The following is a 22,024-nucleotide window of genomic DNA, read 5'->3' on the forward strand; positions in this document are numbered from 1 at the left end:
CTCAAGTGAACCTTGCTGACCCGATAAAAACAACTCTTCACAGGTTTTATATTGAGAAGATCACCTTCTTGAAAGACAACACGACGGTGGAGCTGTTCTTCCTGAACGCTAAATCGTTAGTGTTTAATGTAAGTGTTTTTAAACATTTATTTTCTAAAAACCTTTGATGGGATATACATATTTTTATATAGTCCTTTTAATCAAATTCGGCATGTCCTTGAGTTCCAGATCATTGAACACAGTAGTTTGCCTTATGAGATGTCTAATCCAACTATTGATCTGCCATCATTCTTGATTTACCATTGACTCATAAAACTTCATTCTGCTGGGGGTTGAGAGTCAGATGATCAATATCTTGCAAATTGTTTTTCATGCTATATGTCTATATTACACACAACATTTAGCCTTTATTTTCACGGCTTCGTAGCCTAATCTGGCCTCTTTTATCTTTATCTTTATTGTGCATACATAGCGTTTGTAATGCAGTATTTGGTTCATTCATAACATGCTATTTATTGAGGAAATGCATGTCTTTTTAACCTCACAACATTTACATTTTGAAAAACTCTGACTGCATTAGATCTCAAACGGTTATGCTGCTTTCAAATGCTGTTGGAAATATTACAGTTTTACTTAAAGTATATGGTTCACTATCATACAAGCAATATGTTATTGTTTAATGAAGTTGTTTGGCATTGCATTTAAAGTACCCTGCACTATAGTCACAGCGTAGCGAATAGTTACAGGTTCAGGTTGTCATTTAGATAAGTATTGGCAGGACCACTGATTCCAAGTGTTTCCTGTAAATACTTTGATAGGTAGGCAGGTAGTTGTTTTCAGGGAATTTAGGATTTTTCCAACCGTCCAAGGAGCGCCTGAATGCACCATGTGATCAGCCGTTGCAGTGTAGTTTTTTTTTTTTCGCGGGTGTGAGCAGACTGGTCACCATGGGAGACGGAGACTGTTGAACCTGCTTTCGGACTGTACCACTTTATCGAGGGAGGGGGGGCAGGAATATTCAACTAGCCCTTCGTATGCAACCACTGTGTGTTTTGTCGCATATAGAAAGTGTAATACTATCTCGGCTGCTGGAGTAACTGGAGTAAACACACTCCACGGACAGTTTCACGCACACACACCGTATTGTGTCTCTGCGGCATTGGTTCAGTCGGTAACGGTGGTGGGACCGAGAGGTACGGGACGGGAAGATTTTCTCTCTCCAAGTCAAGTGTTTCGGACACGGACTGCACTTTGGTTGTGCGTGTTGTTTTACAAAGACCACGTTGATTTTACCTATTTTTTACAACAGGAGACCATCGAAGTGGAGAGTGAAAATGTTTTCAAGTTAGCCGCATTCGCATTGCAGGTAAGAAAGAGTTTTTGTCGCATGCTTCCTAGACTAGATGTTTTGTGAATGAAGACGCAACATTTGAAAATGTCTCCTGCTTTGGTCGGGACTATTGTTGAATATTATTACTCTTTTATATTACTATTGGCCTCTTAAATGTACTTGTGCTTCGAGGCAGTGTTAACTTGAGTTATGAGATAAATTAAAACGTATTTAAATGGTCTTATCGTGTTACGTTAACCCCTTGTTGCAGATTGTGCCTGAGGGTAACGTTAGCTAACATTAGCACAACAGTTAATTTAAGATAAAATAAAATAATATAATCCTTTATTAGTCCCGCAGTGGGGACATTTACAGTATTACAGCAGCATAGTGGATAGTGCAAACAAGAGACATAGTAAAAACAAGAACAAAACAAGTATTATAAATAAGTAATAAAACAGTAAAGAAGATATACTAAAAAAAAAAACATTAGATATACAGAGAGAATCATTTTTATTGCACGGTGTATTTATATTGCACAGATTTTTACTGGGTCATTTTGTAAGTCTTACATTTTCTCATAGTGCTTTTTACTAACTGCAGTATTTCTCTCTTTTAAGGAGGCCAAAGGAGAATACACCAGGTAAGAAGTTATCTATATTAAAACCTCTTTATGAGATACATGTAGAAAGGTGTGAGTGTTACCCAAAAGGTTTTTGTAACAACATCATGTTGTCCTGTCATTTAAAACATGTTTAGAAGGAGCAAATTCAGGGTAAATTAGCTGGGAATGAAAAGTAGTGTCAATGAATGCCAGGTACAAGATGCTATGGTAAAGGTAAAGTTACATGTAATAACATTTTAGGATATTTTTTGCTAGCAGTCATCCATACACCTTTTCGTACTGTGACAAAGAAGGCAGGGTCTGGTTTGTCAAGTTGTTTGGTCAGTGCTCAGTCCACAGAAGATAAACTGTACAGCGAGTTAATGTTCAACTTGACTCGGTCGGATTTTTATTTTAACGCTGAACTTCCCTGAGATAATAATTCCCTTGATGTGCTCGTGTGACATTGAACTGACCCCCTCCGCTGGCTCGCTGCCATCCCATCATGGTCCAAACATTGCCTTTAAAATCAAAACACTCTTGTTCTCTTGTCACACTGTTGACTATCAAGGCAGACGCATTGTGTTGACACTTTCAACAAAGGCAGACATGTGTGACTGCATGGCTTTCTTGATAAATGTACTCACAAACACAGCATGTGTGCCGGTGGACACTGGTGGGAGAATCTGTGCACTAGTGAAGATAATGTTTTCATTGTGGGCCGTGCTCTCAGAGGCTTGACCTGCTGATAAGGTGCGTTGCTTTTTTTTTTTTTTTTGAAGGGCATTGGCTGTGATTAGTAAACACTGCTCAGTCTGTGAGCGACTGACTGACTGAGCAGGTTGAAGCAGCACAACCTGTGTGTTTTTCCCAGTGCTCTGCCTCTAAAGGCCTCTCAGTCCATTATGTGCACACAAAGATTTGTGCTCTGTGAGGAATTGCACGTGTATGGTTTGAATGGCCACACCGTGCAATGCTGAATATGCAGTTTGACCCCCTTGTCAAACCATTGCCTTTGTTCTGCTGCAAAAAAAGACAAAATAAATAACCTGGCGTCACCTGCTTGTGCTCTCATTGACCGATATTTACAGGCTAGATGGATCTGATACATGTTAGTCGTTATTCTTTTTTATGGTTTTATGCCTGGGTGTTTTGATTTAAAGCTGCTTCACCCTGAAGTGTAGTGTACAGTCTGAAGCTTCAGTTCATGTGGGAGTGGGGATGGGCTGTACTTTGTACTGACTCTGAAAGCACAATAAAAGACAACCTGCCAACAACTCTGGTAGAATCAGCGTGGAGGGGAGTGTGTCCAAATCAAGTCTTTGTCTTTATTTGCACAAATACTACTTTCCCCCTGCGCATTCGGATTATAGTTTCCAGATACTAGGTTTTAGGACACTTTATAGCTCACAATGAAGTTGTTTTCCTCACACTGCTCTACTTGAATGTACCGGCCCCAAACTCTAACATTCTTATCGTAGCGATGTACACCCCCCCCCCCCCCCCGCGCTGTCCCGTGGCAGTATTTCTCATTCCTGTCTGCAGTGTCCTTTTAACTACTTCTTTGAGAGAACAGGCCCAGTAAATCCCCTCATAAAGCATATAATATAAATGTGTCTCCTCTCCACTGTATCAGCAAAGGGCCCTGGAGCAGTGAGATTAGCTGTGGAGGAGTTAGGGAGACCTCCTCCTCTTACAGTCAGCCGCCTTAAGAGGGATGAGCCACGGCCCACTGTCCAATGGCAGACAACTTGGCGTCAGGAGGACTCACTGTTATTGTTGTGGTGTGGGCCAACCCCCCTGCTGTGCATTGAATACATGCGCCATCAGGTTTCACATTGTACTTGTATCAGAATTCCCCTCCCTCAGTCAGTATTGCATTGTGTCTTGACAGTACTGACTCACACCACCCGCAGGTTTAATCCACAGCTGATTGCCACAAGTTACAAGCTGAGAGTTGATGAAAGAGATTGTGGAAAACGTAGGAAATTGCTGAATTGCTTGTTGTCTTTAATTATGCCTCAGTGTAACCGAGTGCGGGATTTTTTTTATTTTCGTGATTGTAATCAACTTACAAAAGTGAGCTAGAGACATTGTCTTTGTTGCTATGAATACACTTTTCTAGTTTTAAATCAGCTGTGATTAACACAATGTCAGTTGTGTTCAAATGTTCCCCACACCGACCGACACTACACCCGGACAGTTTTAGTCCTCGGTTCTATTTGCAGGTGTAGCCTGTAGTTAGTGGTTCATTCACAGCAACAGGCTCTCTCATTGTGCTCCCTCCACAGTCACCACGTCTCAGCCCCACGGAATATAGCTGACACATGAGTATTATCTCTCCCCACGCTGGGTAGGCTGCGCCTGGGCCGGGTGTAGGAGTTGCCCCCGCGCTGCAGGCTGCAGGGGAGATAACCGACGTAGTAATGAGTTCCAGATTGCTGACGGGGCAGCGCGGCTTGTGGAGTAGATCACCCAGACAACGCCAGGCCCCAGCCTTCGCCATAAAACGTACGCCATCAAACACGCGGCAAAAAGTGCCGCGGCAGCAGAAGTCAGTCAACCCTAGGAGAGGTAGCTACAGGGAACAGTGATTCAAGTGCCTCTGCCCTTACAGCGGATCACCCTTGTTTTTGTTTAGTAAGCTGCTTCACATTATGCATTATTGGAGCATTATTGGAGCATTATGGGTCTGTCCTACCATGTCAGCGGCTGTTAAATTCCATTCATCTTTAAAGAGCAGGACTTAAATTGATGTCCGATACGTGTTTGGGGTTGCTGGTAGAATACCTGAGAGTTTATATCATGTATAGTCTGACCTACACATCTGAGTTCCGTCTCGGAGGCCACCGCCTGTTTTGTAACCGCGCTTGGGGCTCGTACAATGCTTTTCAACACAGGGAGAGGCTGCCAAGTGCTTGTTGAATGGCTTTTGTTCAGGTCTCCAGTGGACTGGCCCGCCAAGCCAGAGCCCCTTTTTTTGAACTGTAGATCCAGTACTCCCTCCTACACGATGTTCGAGTGACCCATAGTGCACTATCGAAGAGCTTGACGGTGACAAACAACACTATTTGTCTGAACACATAGGATGGCCAGTTTCTCCGTTTACTACTTGGAGTTTGTGGGTGACACCGATCGGACCCGTTGCATCCGTCATGGTGTGAATCAATACAAAGTAGTTTACCTCCCAGTACAGAGAGTAGCTGTGTGGAGTGCATCGCTGCTGAGAACCTGCATGAAATGGCTTTGATATATTTTTTTAAAAGATATCTTGCCAGGCCCCCTTTTTTTAAAAGGCTCCCTATGATTTAATGGCCCTGCATGTGCTGTTATAAGTCAAGTCTGGCAAGACATGAGTGAAGCTCGTGTTTAGTCTTGGCAAGTAGTCCTACTATTTATAGACAAGAAAGATGAAAACAATGTCCTGACACAGCACCTTTTTCTAACCACATTTATAGGCTTTGAGTTGGGATTCTTGTGTAAACAGCTACCTTTACTTTCCTTATGGTCCACATGCTGGTCTGAAGCACTCCGTTCAGCTCATAACAGGGTAATATAGATGTCTAAATGTAGAGCTTATCGTTGTATAAGGGGAGTCAGTAATTACACCGAGATAACCTGTCTCTCATCAATCAATGTATTTTATGTGTTGTGCCTCACCCAGCTGAAGCATAGATGCTTTTATTTTCGTTGTGAATGAATACTTTTGCTGTTACTTAACTTGTGTATATGATTATTTCTTTTGTTGTCAGTGCTGAGACTGCCAGATCAGACCTGAAGCAGCTCCCAGTTCTGCCCACTAGGGTATTAAGGGAGCACCCGTCTCTCAATTACTGGTAAGTTTAGCCCTTTTCTCCACAAGATACGCTTACAATTCAGACGTCAAATAGCCTCAGTGGTCAGCACCACTTCTTTCCCCAGAACAGCAGCAGCTTTGAGTGGAACAGTGTCAACAGAACGGTCCGGTACTCGGCAGATGGTTTTGCCTCTGATGGGGTGACTAATTAATGCCCTGGGTTGTGTTAATTACGTTTGCCCATTAGCCCTCGCGAGCGCACAGAGAGGTGCTGACAGCCACCGGCTATCTAACGGATTGCTGTCTGTCTCTTCAATCCACACTCACTGCTGTTTTGTTTTTTTCTCTCCTCTGCTTGTCCCCGCTTCATCTGGCTAAAAGCTCATCTGAGGCTGCTACATTCATTTTGATATCCAAATGAAAATCGTAGTCTTTTAGTGCACATGAACACGTCTCTCTCTCTCTCTGTCTCTTTCTGTCTGTTAAGCCGCGGTTGGTTTGCAGCCTCGCTATGCTATTAAAAAGGATGATTACAGTGGCGAGTAAATGGGATGCATTTGCAGGAGAGGTAGATGAGAGCCATCAGTAGGCCAGACGGCATTTTCTGCATGAGCAGACAGAATGTGTGTCAAAGAAAGAGCCCTCTCACAAATCCCCTCTGTGGCTGGAATGTGCAACACTTTGATGAATTGTTCATTAAATTATTTATCTATCCATTTTTGCAGCGAGGACAAAGTGATTGAACGTTACAAGAAACTGAAGGGACTGACCAGAGGACAAGCCATTGTGCAGTAAGTTTAAAAACAACTACATGTATGTTTTTTTCATGATGAACCTGTGTACTCCAGGCCTTCCTGTTTAACCTCATGCGTCTGCACCGTGGTGCCTGTTGTTGTAAGAGGTGGCTGTCATCGCGCCAGAATGTGTCATTAATTAGAGGAGGTGCTCTTAGACTCGGCACCCAGCCAGCCTCGGGAGGGACGTCGGTCCTCCGCTGTGCTTTTCGTGGTACTGTAACTCAGCGCAGCCCTGGGTCATTTACGCCGGGATGATTTGTGCCCTTGACCTGATCAATGGACTCTCCCTCCCTCTGTCACCGACCTGAAACACAAATCGATCAGCTTGCCACTGCAAATGACTGCGGCTTAAATCCCACTCTGTCTGTTGTTAAACAGCCACCGGTTGACAGTGATGGAGTGTAAGTGTTAACCTGTTCCCTTCTTCTCTCAAGGTATCTGGCCCTGGTGGAGTCCCTGCCGACATACGGAGTCCATTATTACCCAGTGAAGGTAAGAGCGGTGCCCCGACTCACGAAGTAGCTTAACCTCTGAACAAGCTTCTGTCAACGTGCCGTCTTCATTTCTTTCTGCTTAAAATCTAACTCAGCAATCTGACCTTTATTCACCTAAATGTTTAGCGTAACGCTTTGATCATGAGGCCTTTTCCTTTTAAAACGCTGTGCTGCAGCTAAAGCAGTAGCACATGTTACTGTTGTAACGTACAGGACTATGCTCTACCTGCTTGGGTGGGATAGAAAAATACAAACTGGCTCTGTACAGAATTGCACCTTGAATATTAAAAAAAATAATACATCCAGTAAACCAGCGTACTACATTTAGTTAGCATGTTTTAGGTGATTCCTCCAACCTTCCTTACTTTTACTTGCTTCCTCTGACTTTCCCAACCAAGCCTTATTAAATCAAGGTGTCTGAGGAGATCAAACAGTGGTGTTAAAGTGACTCAGGCAGGCTTGCAGAGATTTGAAGGCCTTCAGTGTATTTGATCTCTTCTTTTGTTGCTATTGCTGTGAACCTAATGGGATAATTGCTTTTGTAACAGGCCTTTCTCAAACTCCCACCAATAAAGCTACCCCTAATGAGTGGTGGTGTGATTTGTGCGTGTGCTTTCATGCAGGACAAGCAAGGACTACCGTGGTGGCTGGGGGTCAGCTACAAAGGCATCGGCCAGTACGATTTGCAGGATAAACTGAAGCCGAGAAAGGTAGGCTGACCTCTTTTTACAGCGGCTCTGTTAACGCTAAATTCCCCCACTTGAAACATATTTAGTTGTTTATTTTTGTGGAGTATGTTTTGTAAAGCCCTCTGGGACTAACTTAAACTCAACATGGTTTTCTTACAGTGACATTTAATACTCACATAATAAAAACATATAATCCTTTAAAGTTATCGGCTTCTAACTTCCATGTGGAAGTATTTCGGATTGAGCACTGTTTGTGAATATCCTTGCTAATTGAAAGCCCAGCGTTCATCACCATGCCTCTTGTTAGCTGGTTAATGATCCATCACACTGTAAATAGGTGTAAGGAAGACCCTGGTTCCCATGTCAGTCAGGAGAACGAGGAGGACAGATGGGAAAATATGTTGGGAGTATCAGTATGTGCAGCGTGCAGTCAAGGCTGTAGGTATAAGAGCAAATACAGTACATTGCTGTCAACAGTGGAGGGAATTGTTATCGGGTTATAAAACTGCTCAACAAAGTTTAAAGTGCAAAAATACTTTAAAATACATTAATTTCACATTGAAGGAAAATAATTCAGACACTAAACTTTCTGTTTATTAAGCTACTCTTCTAGTCTGTAGAAGGCCCATCATGTGCCTTTCATGTTGCATCTGTGTGAAGTACTTCAAGTCCCATGTACTACTACTTTTTTAAGTTTGTACTTTGTACTTAACCTCGATGTTTGTTATGTGATAGTGTTTCTCCCCAGCCTCTTTCATTAGCCTCGCCGTAGCTGCTGCTACATTGGCAGGGACCTGTTGACTTAGCAGGGTGTGCTGTTTCTCTGAGGCATTAATGGGCACAGCCCCACCATGTCTGTCCCCGACCCTCCTGTGGAAGCTGTAATTATGCTTCTCTGTGGGGAGCAGCAGACCTTCTGGGACTCTGGGGGGTTGGCGCTGTGCCAGTCGGGTGGGTGGGAGTTTAAAGGTTGGGGACAGCTAGTGGGTGTTGGATGAGTTTTTAGTTTTTTACTTACTGACAATTGGAAATGTATGGCTACTTTCCGTTTGCCTCTCAGGGAGTCCTCTGTATCTGGTGGATATTGATAGTGCTCCCTGCCTCAGTTCACAGCCCCTGTATTCACCCCAGCCCTTCTCAGCATGCTGCCTTCATTATGGTAATCTATGTGTCTGTGTGTCTTGGAGGGAACACAATTGATCAAACAATACAAAACAGTTATCTGTGTAGGGGGGCTGGGGTTTAGAGGTAGTACTGGTGGGAGGACGGCAGTTGTGTCGATTCTTTATTTTATTTTTTCTATATTTTTTTTATTTAGTGAAAATCATTGAAAGCAGCTACACTAGCTTGACCTCACATTATCTCCCCCCTGCATGCATGCCAGTTTCATCACTCTATATTGAATAGCCCGGCCCTCAAAAGCCCACTCGGCCTGCTGTGTTTTAGGAATAGTGGCACATTTAATCACGTGAATACTGTCGTTTCCATCACGCGTTAGATGCAGTGTATATAAGTGAGCACTTTCTATATAGACAAAAGGCATAGGCGAAGTATTCCAAAGATCTGCAGGGGACAAAGAATGAATAGAAGATGCCGAGAGGAGAAGCAACATGTTGTGTAGGAAGAGGATAGGTTCAGGAACACAAACGGAGGAACTCAACAGGGCTTGGACTAGAAAAGAGTGTTTCCGGGACTGCAGCAGATGGCCAGTCGAGACTTAATTCTCCCTGAATCAAACCAGGACACTCGTCTGTCCCTCTTCCTCTCTCTCTGTGTCTCTCTCCCAGTGGGTGTTGGGACACTCTCTGAGACCACATGCTGGTCCGCACATATGATGAGCCAGCTGAACCAAAATACATCTTCAGTTTATTATCGGGTGACAGTGTCAGCCTGAAAGAAGTGTCTTAGTTGCGAGCAAAGAAGTTTAAATGAAAACTGAACAGATCCTCTTCTCTGTCATTTTTTATTCTGATTAAACTCGCCTTCCGGCGTCGTCTTCTTATCACGTTTTCACAACTAGCAATGCGTCATGGTGTGGAATAGTAGTGTGGCCAGGCCGAGCGTGACGTGTTACGCGAAGGGTGTGGCAGATGTTTTCTCTGTGAAGGCGTGTAAGTCGGAGCCGTTTGACACGTTTTTATCCATGTTAGATTCTGCGGAATCATGGCCCCCGGGGGTTCCTCGGGCTGTGGGTGTGTGAGCTGGATGTGAACAGCCTGATCCCATCTGAAACCACAGGCATTTCTGGTTCACTTCCACCCGCCTGTAATGAAATGTTTGGCAAAAACAAGGGAGATGAAATACGAAAATACTAAAGATAGAAGATACAGAAAATCCTGTGCATTCACTCAAATCTTGAGTGCACTATTAAGCGGCCGTGTTTGCTGCTTTAAGGAAATGGCTACTTTTGTGTTCTCTCTCTAAGAGTTGAATTGATGAGTCACTGCTTCACATAGATGCAGAGTAAGTCAACTTGCTTGCGTGCACAATGATTCCACTTGAAGGGTTGACGACCACAGGGAATCACTGAGTAGGAAAACAATGTAGAGACTTGATTTTTGAGAAAAATAATACATCTATAAACTACAGTAACACCTGGAGTCGTATGTTAAATGTGGTCAAGTGTAACAATAATTAATATGAATCTCGTAGTTGAAGAGCTTGTAAATCTACATTCATACATAGATGATGGACTGCAGCCGTATAAGTATGAGACCAGGAACTAAAAAAGTAGGGAGTTCAAGCTGCAAGTTGCTCTTCCAGAGGACTTGCAGCAAGAGGTCTTGTGATTTTAGGAGACTGAGGCGTGTCACATCCTTGAAATATTTTGGCCGTGGCTTCATGAGCACTCGCAGGAGAGTCCTGTAGCAGTTTCATGTCGGTGCTGGCACACAGGTGTGGAGTTTCTCTAATAGGAGGAATGATCCTGTTAAAGTGTGTTTAATGTCCGCATAGACCATTGTTCCACATCTGTTGTTACAATGTAAATGATGCTGGTGGTTGTGACTAGAGGGTGTGAACTGGCCTGAGCTTTGGGTGGTTCCCATTGTTCATTTAGTACCATGCTCTGCATTTCACCGGTAGCCTGACTGTGTGATGCCCGCAATTATAAAGACAATGGTGGTTATACTTTGACAATAAATCCAACGTTCTCATTCATTGTTATCGTGGATATCGAGACAGATTAAACATGTAGCTTGAGACTATCATGCTTGTCAGCATAGTGTACACAGTGTTTTCTTTTTGCCTGGTTAGCTGACAGAGTGCTCCCTTTGCCACATGAAAGCAAAAAGAGCCCCCCCTCCGCTATTAATGATTAGACCATAGTAACAGATTCCTAACATGTTTGCCCCGGTGGGGGAGCTGGTTATAGTAGGTTCAGCCTCACAGCAATGCTTTGTGTGGAATTTACAAGACGAAAAGTAGAGAGAACTTCCCAGATGGAAGTGGAGTATTTAAAGGGATCGATGACTTATCTGCAAGTGACGGGAAGTGGAGCAGAACCTAGCCCTGCAAAATGTTTTGTGTACAACCTGCTCATCTTGTCTGACTGAAAAAGAAGTGAGCTGTGAGAGAGAGAGAGAGAGAGAGAGAGAGAGAGAGAGAGAGAGAGAGAGAGAGAGAGAGAGAGAGAGAGAGAGAGCAGCCTGAGGTATCTGTGATGCATCTGTGATGTCAGAGGAGGCGGGGGTGGTGAAGGGGGCGTGGCCAGCTCAGCTGAAACTCTTGCAACACCTATCTGGCAGACAAGAGAGCGTATTGTTCGAGGAAGCTCTAGCCCTGTGGGAAGCTCAAAGTCAAGAGACTCAATACAAAACCCAAGAGAACTCAACAGGGATTTGATCAGCACAGAAATACCTTTCTACGGTAAGCCTCCTCATTACCTATCCGGCTGTTTTAAATAGAGGGTTTAATGTTGTATTTGCTCCTGAATGCTCTCTGTAGTGTGGTGTTGTACCGGCTCTATGGGCTCTAGAGACAGGCGCTCTGCCACTGTGTGAGCTGCACTGTTGTAAACGTGTAATGTGTTATAGTTAGTTTGCTCGGTATAAATGAAGCCAATATGTTTGTCTCGGTGGAAGTGGAGATGTGTTCACGTATCGTGATTTCTTACCCTCGGCACGGTTTCTCTCCTGGTTTGAGATGTATAACCATGTTCTTATAGGACAGTATCAGTTAAAACAATGGTTTTACATTTTCTAAGTCAAGCAAAGACTTTTTTTCTTTTTTATCAAAGCGAGTGCAGGGGAAAAGTTGCTCACAGACAAAATGCTCCAGATCTGTTCAGTGAGCCCAGTATCAGTGGAGCAGATGTTTCATTCTGACACAGAGAAGTCCCGCCTCTGTCTCCCTCCACAGCACGATGCAATGTGGAACTGGCCTGCCACCTGGCACGATTTTGCTCCATGCAGCAGCAGCATAATGATTGCACCTGTGTTAGCCCCCCAACACCTACACATGACCGGCTGCTGGCCCGCCGAGCCCCATTCACAGCCTCAGCTGTTCTGTTGTTTTCTGCTAATGTTGCTAAAGTTAACTAAGAAGAAGTGGCGCGTAAAGGAAAGCTTTTCTGAGTAAATTGATGCTGTCCTTTGTGTGTCATGTGTTTTATGGAGTGCAAATGCACATTTTAATTGATAGCTCTGTGTTGGCTTGTGCACTCACTGATGTGTCATGCCTCTCTACCCCCCCCCCCCCCCCCCCCTCTCTCTCTCTCTCTCTCTGCCAAACTGTCTCGTTCTCTCCACAGCTGTACCAGTGGAAGCAGTTAGAGAATTTGTATTTCCGAGAGAAGAAATTCGCTGTTGAAGTGAACGACCCACACAGGTCAGAGAAGGCAACCCGCTTAATCTATCTGAACTGATCTTAATAGGTCCCTTTTACTGTTTTAAAGTGTTCCCATTGTAGCTGCTGCTTGCTTCAGATGTCCTTATCCTACACCTTACAGTGTGAAGGGCATCTGCAGCCAGTGGCCCACTTAGGACACCATGTTAATAGCTGTAGCTTTATGTTAAATGAGTGTTTTCTTGCTGTATAAAGTCCACTTCATTACTGTAATGTTGCTATAAGACCTCTGCCCCTCACCCAAGCTTTAATGTGGCACTTTAAGCCTCCAAAGCTGTCATTAAATCCCACTGTCTGTTTCAAAGGGAGCTTGATGTCACCGCTCGTCGCTCTTCACTACGTTATTAAACAAACACCCACAAATTTAATTGGCCAAAGATTCTAATCTTCTTTTCTAAATCTTTGATTTGCACATCTTTTTTTGTTAATCTTAAGTAAAGCCTTTGTTAATCTACCTTCAACTGTTTCGTGTTGGTATGCAGCTGTTGCACAGACTTGCCTCTTGGATGAGCACGAGCTCTGAACGTTTGTCTTGTTATCCTCTGCAGAAGAACAGTGACTAAGAGAACCTTCGGACAGACTGGTCTGGTTATTCACACGTGGTATGCCAGCCACGCTCTGATTAAAACCATCTGGGTGATGGCCATCAGTCAGCACCAGTTCTACCTGGACAGGAAGACAAGCAAAGTGAGTGTCTGTTCACTTTACTTCGTTCACACCTCTTGCCAACTTAAATATTGTTAAAAACAGCCTCATACTCTCTAATGCCTGTTTAACCAGGCTGTAAAATGAGCCTTTAGACGGATCAAACCTCCTGTCTGTCTCTTCCAGTTTGAATATGGACAGAAGTTCAGTTTAAAAGGTTATTGTGCAAGTGTCCCAGCGTGGTGTAATGGTGACTGTTCATCATGTGATGCTCTGCCTGATCCGTGTCCCATGCCCGTGACTTGTGTAAATAAAGGGATATGACAGGTCTGATGTAAATAGTTCCTCTGAGCCTTGTGTTGAGAAATCGTGGTGTCTATTGAAGCTGAGCTAACAGGCGGTTGGGTAGCTTCAATTGAAAATGCACAAGAGCTTGTAATTGAGTAAAATATTTGTATCACTCTGCAGATATAGCAGGCAGAATGATATAGTCGTAGAGGGAGTGCCTAATATTATGCCTATTTTTGCCTTGCCTGTGGCTTAAGAAGAACCACATTCAACCCAAAGTAAACTACAATTTGCCATATGAAGTTATTAGTGTGGAAGGGATACATGTATATTTACGACCGCACCATTGAGAATAAATAGGAAAGGGCCCAATGTGTTCACAGCCTAGGTCCTTGTTCCAGTGCCCGAATATGCTGAAGATAAACTCGTGTTTGTGTGTATGAAGCATATTTGCTGAGCATCGGGGTTTATCATACAGTATAAGTGTTGTGTGATGAGCACTTTGTGGCGGAGATGGATGAGCGTGTGGCTGCAGTCAAATGAGGTTATTCAGCCGCTGTCTCCTCCTCAAAGGCAGATGGTGTGTCAGTGCTCATCCAGGAATAGAGCCCGCACTGATTGATGAGAGAGCAGCGCACTCGGGGTACCGAGCATGCAAATGGAGCCGCTGCTATCATTAAAATGAAGTACTTACAATCCCTCCTTCACTGCTCCTTTCCTTCCTTCTCCTCCCTGTTTCCTCCCCCTTCCCCCTCTTACAGTCAAACATGTCCAAAACCAGGAGTTCAGGAGACATCGCCATGGACCTCACAGAGATCTGCGCCCCGCGGATCATCACTAAACTGTCCAGCATCGAGAGCAGGGACCAGCTTATCATGGCCAGCAACGGCAGTCTCATCTCAGCCGGTAAGCGGAGAGTTAATCGGCTAATGGCTTCTGCTCCACATCATAAACGATGAGTGATGATTGATTGCTGTAATTTGCAGTTAATCAGTTGTGTGTGTGTGTGTTCCAGGTTCCGTCGACTCTGAAGTCAGCGAGGAGCAGAAGAAAGAGAAGGTTGCCGAGTTGAAAAAGAAAGAAAAACACCTTCAAGACACGCTGACGCAGAAAATTGAGGAACTGAAGAAGATCTGCATGAGAGAAGCGGTGAGTCATCGCTCTCATTCTGTTACTTTCCAACGCCGTTTGTAAAGGTCCACACTCCCGGCTGACTGTTGGTTGTGGTTGTCATTTGCAGGAGCTTACGGGCAGATTGCCTGACGAGTACCCGTTGGCCACAGGCGAGAAGGCACCTCACGTACGACGGCGTGTCGGGACAGCCTTCAAGCTGGATGACCTTTTCCCCTATGATGAGGTCAGTACAGCTGTTGTTGTGTTGTGATATGTCTCTGTTGTGTAATTATGAATGTTACACAGATCTCTGTGTTTGGTTACCTGGAGATCATTTGACTTTTTGAAACGAGGCTTAAGAGTTTAACGTGTGGTTTGAGGCTTACATTGCAAAATGCTCTGCGTGAAACATTTGTTGTCAATTGGGAAAATTAATGTAAATATAAATGTAAATTGGAATCTGTCAGCACACCGAAAATGAAGTGTTTTTAAGTCTGTTTCTCTGCTGTTTATTGTCGGGAAATTCCCTGCTCACTGCGTGTTGCGTGTTCCCCTGCAGGACCCACATCTGAGGAATCTGGAGAGCAGGTTCGCCTTGCATCAGAAGATCGTGGAAGCGGCCATCAAGTTGTCCAACGAGGGCGACCACGGCAAGACGGTGAAGAAAAAGAGGAGAAACAACTGTCTGGATGCAATGAGGAAGCTGGAGGAGATCGAGAAGGAGATCAACGCCTACAGGATCAAGAAAGGAAGGAAGCCCACCCAGAGAGCCTCGCTGATCTTAGCAGGTAGACGTCATCAACAACAGCAGTGCTTTGCTTGTAAAATAAAGCTTGAAATTCATTTTTAAGAGCTGAGCATTATTGGTTAGTGGTAGTTGAGTTAAAAAGTCTGTCACTTTCTATGAAAGTGGAATATCGGAGGTGTCTCTGAGGGCCGTTTTCTCTCTCTTCTGTTACCAGATGATGTCAACCTTTCAGAACTCAGCTCTCTGTCTGACAGCCTCACTCTGGATGATGGTATGTTCCCAGGCATAGCCGTGCTCAGTGTGTCATGTGTTCACTCCCCCTATTTGCTGCATTTTAGATCCATTTTAACCAATCGCAATCGCTTTTATCTCCCAGAGGATGAGCTCAGTTCCCAGAGGCTGCGGTCCAGATCGGTTCAGTATTCCCCCAGACCACACCATGCTGAAACTCTGGACATCCACTACAACGACAGACGGGGCTCTGGCAATGACCAGCATGCAGACAGCAGGTATACAGCCAGCACTGACACCCATGAAATGTATATGAATTTTCCGTGTCTGGCGTGTCTGTTTTTGTAGACGCACTAAGCATGGAGCTAGTACAGGCCTGTAGAGTCGATCCAGAGCTGCATTCCTGCCAGTCTCCTCCTCCTCCCTCCTTTTCCTGCCTCTCCAACAATCTCCCTCTTATCAGCCCAACGCACCAACTTTAAAAATAGATGGAAAAGAACATGTCGCTGCCTGTGAAGGAGCAGACAACAATTCCAAGAAGAGAGCAGAGAAGAAAGGGGGAAACAGGAAAGTGGCCCTGGAAACGTAGTTTAAATGGCACCTACTTCAGGGCTGTTTACAAAAATGATGTGCGTGATTTAATCTCATTATAAACCGCCATAATGCTTGCTGTTGCGTGAAAAGAAAGACCAAAGGACTTTGTAATGGCAGTCATTCAAGTGTGAGAGTTCTGCTTCTTTTTTAAGAGCAAATGAAGAGATGGTAGATGTGTTTTATCTCAATAACAAGCTCTTCTGACCTAAAGAGAAAACATTGTTCTTATCTGTGTTCCAGATTACATTACGGACAAGTCCAGGAATCACTCCACTACAGTCACCGCGAGGCCTCAGCAAGCCACTGCAGTCCGTTTAAACTGGCTTCCAGACAGCCACGTGATGCCCGCAGCATGCCCCCCACCCCCCTCCTCACCCGCAACGCCTACAGCAGCAACCAGCTCAGGTAGGGCCCTGATTCATCACTTTATTTGTTTTCTCTCAAATGTCTTCCTCATCCACAGCTCATGGAGCCAGTTACACACCAGTCTTGGTTGTGCACGTGTATCTACGAGAAACCGCAAGCCATCTGCTAATAGCTAAATTAATGAAGACAACATATAGATACAACATACAGCTTTTAATTATTGTTTTTAAATCACAGATCAGAGGATGCTCCACAACATTTCCGCCAGCGCAGCGGCAGTCTGGAGTCCCAGTCTCAGCTCACGACGGAGACCGAAGCTCCCGCGCCGACGTTCACCTTCTCCACGCCGCGACGCAGCAACAGCACGGAGGTCCTCGATGACGGCTCCTCCTACACGAGCCAGTCCAGCGCCGAGTACAGCGTCCCCGGTAACCACGCGCACCGGCACAGAGCTCGCGGCCGCCACAGAAAAGACCAGTACGCCAACTCGGGCAGCATGCCCAACCTGGCTCAGCCGGACACCCGCTGCTACCAGCAGCGGGCCAGACCCACCACGACAGCCTACTACGTGACGGGCTATCCCAGCTACCCGGAACCGGAGCCTTACTCCAACGGAGTCTACATGTACGAAAACGAGATGGAAGGACACTATAACGTCAATCCCTCGTACCCCCACGCCCCGACAGCTTACCACGGCCACGACATGCACTACCGCGCCGACGAGATGGACGCCATGGCCCAGAACCCGTACGCCACGCTGAGGCCGCCCAGGAACCGTCAGGCGCCCCGCGGCAACGAGCAGATTGGCAACAACATCCAGAAGGCTTTGGTGGCCGAGCACTTGAGGGGCTGGTACCAACGCAACGCAACGCACAAACAGGCGGCATACAACTACGACTACGACAGAGGCTCTCAGCAGAGCCTGGGCTATCAGACCATGCCTGCACCGCACAACAGCCACAACGGCAGGAACATGTCCTACTCCACAAGTGAGATCACTGCACCCTGTATTACACACTTCAGTGCGTTATGTTGTTATGTAGGTGGGTCAGTTGCTGACCATTTTTTTTTTTTCCTTCTCCAGTGTCCTCAGTGTCCTCTAGCGCAAACTGGCGAGGCCACGCGAGTGTCAGTGGTGGTATGTCGGAATACGGCATGCCCGTGCACGCGCCGCAGTCCTACTCCTACAACACAGCCCCCTACAGCCACTCCGCCCACAACAGGTGAGAAAACAAAAACAACTCATCTCCTTATCCAATAAGCCACTCCCTGATCCCTCTTATCCTAACCTAAGCACTGCTGTTTAATTACCTAGAATGGATGGCTACAGAAGATATAAGCTGCCATTTGGTTTTGTTATCCCCCTTTTACGCGCAACAATACTGTGGACTGATGTATAGCCGTTGTTACCTTTTCTTCAACCGTAAGTTAGATAATGAGAAAACATGAGTCTGCTTAACTGGCTCAGCGGTACGATTATAGGATCTGTGCAGCCTGAGGTCAGTTCTTCCTCCGAGTTTAAGACTGGTCCTGCTCTCCTCCTTAACTGTCCGCTGGCCCCTGCTTTCTTATAGATATGGCGCCTCCGGGACTTTTAAGGGCCCCTGGCACAGCCCCGATGGCCGGAGGCGCTGTGCCGTTTTCCCTGCTAGTTCTTCCCCCCCAGCTTCCTCCTCCACCTCTTCCCCGCCCCCCTCCTCCTCCTCTCCCCCCTTATCCTCCACCTACTCCCCCGGCTGTCGGGTCAGGCAGGTGGCCTCCAGCCCCGCGCAGCCTCAATCCTCCAGAGGGCACAGGCTCAATAAGGTGTCCTTTGCTAAAGGTAGTTCATAGTAAGTAAACAGCAGCGGCCCGGAGCCTGTGCGTTTGCTTCTCTCAGTTTGTCTGCAACGTGACTCCGTAGTCTGCTTGTTGATGTTTTGAAGTGAACTTTGCATTTTTGAGATGTTTGACTCGTCTTTCTTTCATTGTCATGTATGATGAAGTAACTGCATGGCTTCTTAAAAAAAAAATAAAAAATACAAAATAAACACGCCTGCCCTACCTCCACTTCCAGCTGGCATATTGTCATCCAGTGGTCACATTTCTCTGCCGTGTGCTTTCCACAGTTTGTTTTGCACTCTGCTGTTTGCCTTCTTCTCGGCCCGTGCAGAGACTCCCTGCCCATGTGCTGCCACTCACCCATTGATCTTTGCCCCCCCCCTCTCATACGCAGATGTCCCACAGAGTTTGAGTGGCGGAGCTGTGATAGGATGGCGCGCCCCGCGGGGCCTTTAGAGAGGTGTCGTGCTGTTGCCTATGCTACTGACCAGGAAAATTACCCCCCCCTCCCCCCCAATTAACAGTCACAGCACAGAAGAAAGGGTGAGAGACGACAATGTAAAAACTTCCCCACACGGTTATCATGGTGATGGTGGTGTGGCTCTTTTCTTTTTTAATACATGTGGCAGGGACTAACAGAAAGCTCCAAATCATTTCACATTGCTCTGGCTGATTTGTGCTTCATTGCTCTGGGTGTGTTGTGGTGGTGGGAGAGCACTTGTGTGGCAGAGGATGAACTGTGACCCCTGAATATCTTCACATCTGAAGGCTATGCGTGTGTTTCATGTCTGTGTGCATCTGCTGTGTTGTTGGGTGAGAATGTTTGACCCTGGGTTTACCTTCTTCTGAAACAGAGATTACTATTAACACGCCTGAAACACATGAAGTAACTCAGTACATGACTTAGTTGCCTGAACTTGGCACTTCAAAGCTGATTTGACAGCCCAGGGTTAATTCATTCTACGTAGTTAACCAGTCACAAGCTACATTCAGTTTGTTACCTTGTCTAACGTGTTTCAATCTGGTGTGTTTTTTACAGATCCTACATAGACGTCAGCCAAGTGGACTCACACAGTAGTCACCAAATGCACACTGACCTGGAGCCCGAGGACCAGATTTGCTGGCACGAGGACTCAAAACCGGGAACAATAGTGTAGCTGCCTGTCTGTCAGTGCGCTGTATTAACTCCTTCACCGTGACGAGTTGTCATTGTGCCTTAGACTGCACTTACCAGTTTTTCTTTACAAGAGGATCCAAAGAATGAAGAAACTTGACCGTAAAGGAACTGGAGTCCTCTCGTTTTCTGTTCTCTTGAAATGCAATAGCCAAACCGACCCACAGCCTTGTGATCAGAACTAAACCCAACGCCGGGCATCATTGCTGGATTGCGAGTGTTTGTGGTGATGGCACTTGTGCACTGAAACTATACCAGGACCTGCTGTGGACCGTGTGGACTAAAGATCTCCGGTGTTTCTCTGTAGAGATTCGGGCTTCACAAACCAAGGACTAGGACTGTCTCTGTGAGAGCGCAGTGAGCCACGATGAACAACGCTCTGCCACACACACACACACACACACACATGTATGAACACTGTAACCATGAAGGATTGGACGAGCTTTGATAAGGACTTTATCAAACAAATGAAGGATTAAACTCGTTGAAAAATGAGTCAGAAAGACGGCTACTTCCTGGAACATCCCGCAGTCAGTTTTATCATCGCATAGCTTGTAACTACCACAGTGTACACTTGGTTGTCATTTACAAAGTATTCAGTCTGTCTCACTGTCAGTACTTACAATACAATTGAGCCAAATACTTGTCACCGTTTGAGTATTACCTGAAGTCACAAACTTTGATATCACTGCCACATCTGATCAGTCACTGCAGGAAAAAGGAAATTTCCGTTTTTTGAACTTTTTATTGTGACATGGTTATTTCATCCATGCTGGACATCATGGAGTGGTGCTCCCAGTTTCTCTCAAGAGAGGGAAGCTGTATGTAAATGTTGGTTTTGTAAATACACTGGTTCCGTCTTTTTTTAGTGCATTTGTATGTATTTGAAAAGCATGTAATATATAGTAAGCAACTGATTTTTAAGCTGGTTCTTAGTAATTTGTAAAATTGCATTTGTTTGAATTAAAAAAAAATCTGCATTTGAATCGGTTCAGTTTGAGGGTCATATTTATTTATACAGTATACATACTTTAAAACTTTTAAGTCTCCTCCGTCGGAGTGCGGGAAAACAGGATTTAAATCCAAATCCATTAAATTAGGTAATTGAACGTTTGTTCAGATGGTTCAATTAATGAAATGAGGTTTGAAGAAACCAAATAACCTCGAGTCTCATTTTGATTGTATTGCTCTGAAAAACAGGCGTTAGAATGGTGTTCTTGGTAAACTGGAACACATGAATACATTCTCCACTGCAGTGCATTCAAGGAGGCAGATTATAGTTGGAAAGATAACTGAAGAGTTTCTTTTTTTTGTGTGTGCTTGTATGCCGAGCTGCAATCAGTCGTGATGCGAGCTGATTATGAATAAATGATCATCTCTTAGAGACGCTCTCTTGCTGCAGAGCTCTGCTGCTCTGCTGCGTGTTCCCACCAGCTGCTGCGGAGCCTCATTTTCAGCGTCGTTGAGCCGTGAAAACCGACCGAACCGGTCTTTAAAAGCTGTCACACCCATTATGGGCTATAACCTGTTCTTCTGTCCTCTCTGTGAATGACAAGCTAGTGGTTATAGCACCGAACCCTCCCTGTAGGCATCCATGTTGTAAAACCTGCTATACACATGCATTGCCCCACACCCCCCCCCCCCCCCTACCCTGTAGATTATCCTATAACCCTTCACCTCGTTTCCCTTCCTTCCTTCCTTCCCTAGCCAGGACACATTTTCTATTAGTGTCCTGCCTCTGCTTCCTTCCCTGTGAAGGCCACAGTTGAGCAGCTTTTCTCTGTGTTTTTTTGCTTCTTGAGCGAGCTCAGGGGAGGTCTCAGACACTTTCAGCTCCTTGGCTTTACCCGAGGCAGTGTGTGGGGTTGGGTTGGGTTGGGTTGTTTTGTATCCAGCTGTCTCCCTCTGTCTCTGCTGCTTCACACCAGCTGCAGCCAGACATCAGGCGAGGCTGCTCCAGCTGACACTCCACTACATAAACAATGGGCTCCTATCTACTTTCCTCCTCGTCGAACAAAAATCATTTAATGCTGCTTTTTCCAATACAATCCATTTTGCCAATCTTATGAAGGAAAGGTAATTATACAGCTGCTTGTGTTTCAACATTAGCATTTGGGACTTTTTTTGTTAAAGGAACAGCGTGAAGCATTTAGGGGGATCTATTGGAAGAAAGGGAATATAATATAAGTATGTCGGCCGCCATGTTTCTACAGTAGCCCTGAACGGACAAACTATAGACAGGGCCCTTTGCGCTTTCACTTGGGCCACCGTAGTTCTCTTACACAAGGGAGAAATGTTACCGTTAGCTTGGACACCACTGCTCCTTTAAAAATGTTTGTACGGTATTGAAATAAGTATTGTTTTGGTGTCCGTATTGAAACTACTGATACGGCATATTTTAAACAAAACCCATAGACCACACGGGATGTCACACATGTCAGCCGGACCATAGGACACCAAACTCAGATTAAAGTGACTATAAATCGTGT

The 22,024-nt window shown here is 45.3% G+C and overlaps 1 protein-coding gene across 6 annotated transcripts; it reads left to right on the forward strand.

Annotated features, from left to right (window-relative positions):
* The first annotated feature begins 1,202 nt into the window (after positions 1-1,202).
* Positions 1,203-20,521, forward strand: frmd4ba (FERM domain containing 4Ba). 6 transcript variants are annotated; one of them, XM_076095806.1, is made up of 19 exons: positions 1,203-1,366; positions 1,951-1,973; positions 5,687-5,770; positions 6,456-6,521; positions 6,962-7,019; positions 7,645-7,731; positions 12,461-12,537; positions 13,104-13,242; positions 14,250-14,394; positions 14,504-14,637; positions 14,729-14,845; positions 15,161-15,389; positions 15,564-15,620; positions 15,726-15,858; positions 16,415-16,579; positions 16,778-17,529; positions 17,625-17,763; positions 18,115-18,372; positions 19,401-20,521. In XM_076095806.1, coding segments are annotated over exons 8-19 (2,178 nt in total). In that variant the 5' UTR covers positions 1,203-1,366; positions 1,951-1,973; positions 5,687-5,770; positions 6,456-6,521; positions 6,962-7,019; positions 7,645-7,731; positions 12,461-12,537; positions 13,104-13,194; the 3' UTR covers positions 19,402-20,521. The 6 variants fall into 6 exon arrangements, with proteins under 6 accessions (XP_075951921.1, XP_075951923.1, XP_075951922.1 ...); XM_076095808.1 differs by having other exon boundaries at positions 18,115-18,362; XM_076095807.1 differs by lacking the exon at positions 19,401-20,521 and adding an exon at positions 18,756-18,893.
* Positions 20,522-22,024: the final 1,503 nt, after the last annotated feature.

This window comes from Anarhichas minor, unplaced genomic scaffold (assembly GCF_050575085.1).
Source record: "Anarhichas minor isolate MPS153535 unplaced genomic scaffold, ASM5057508v1 ptg000021l, whole genome shotgun sequence".
NCBI lineage: Eukaryota > Metazoa > Chordata > Actinopteri > Perciformes > Anarhichadidae > Anarhichas > Anarhichas minor.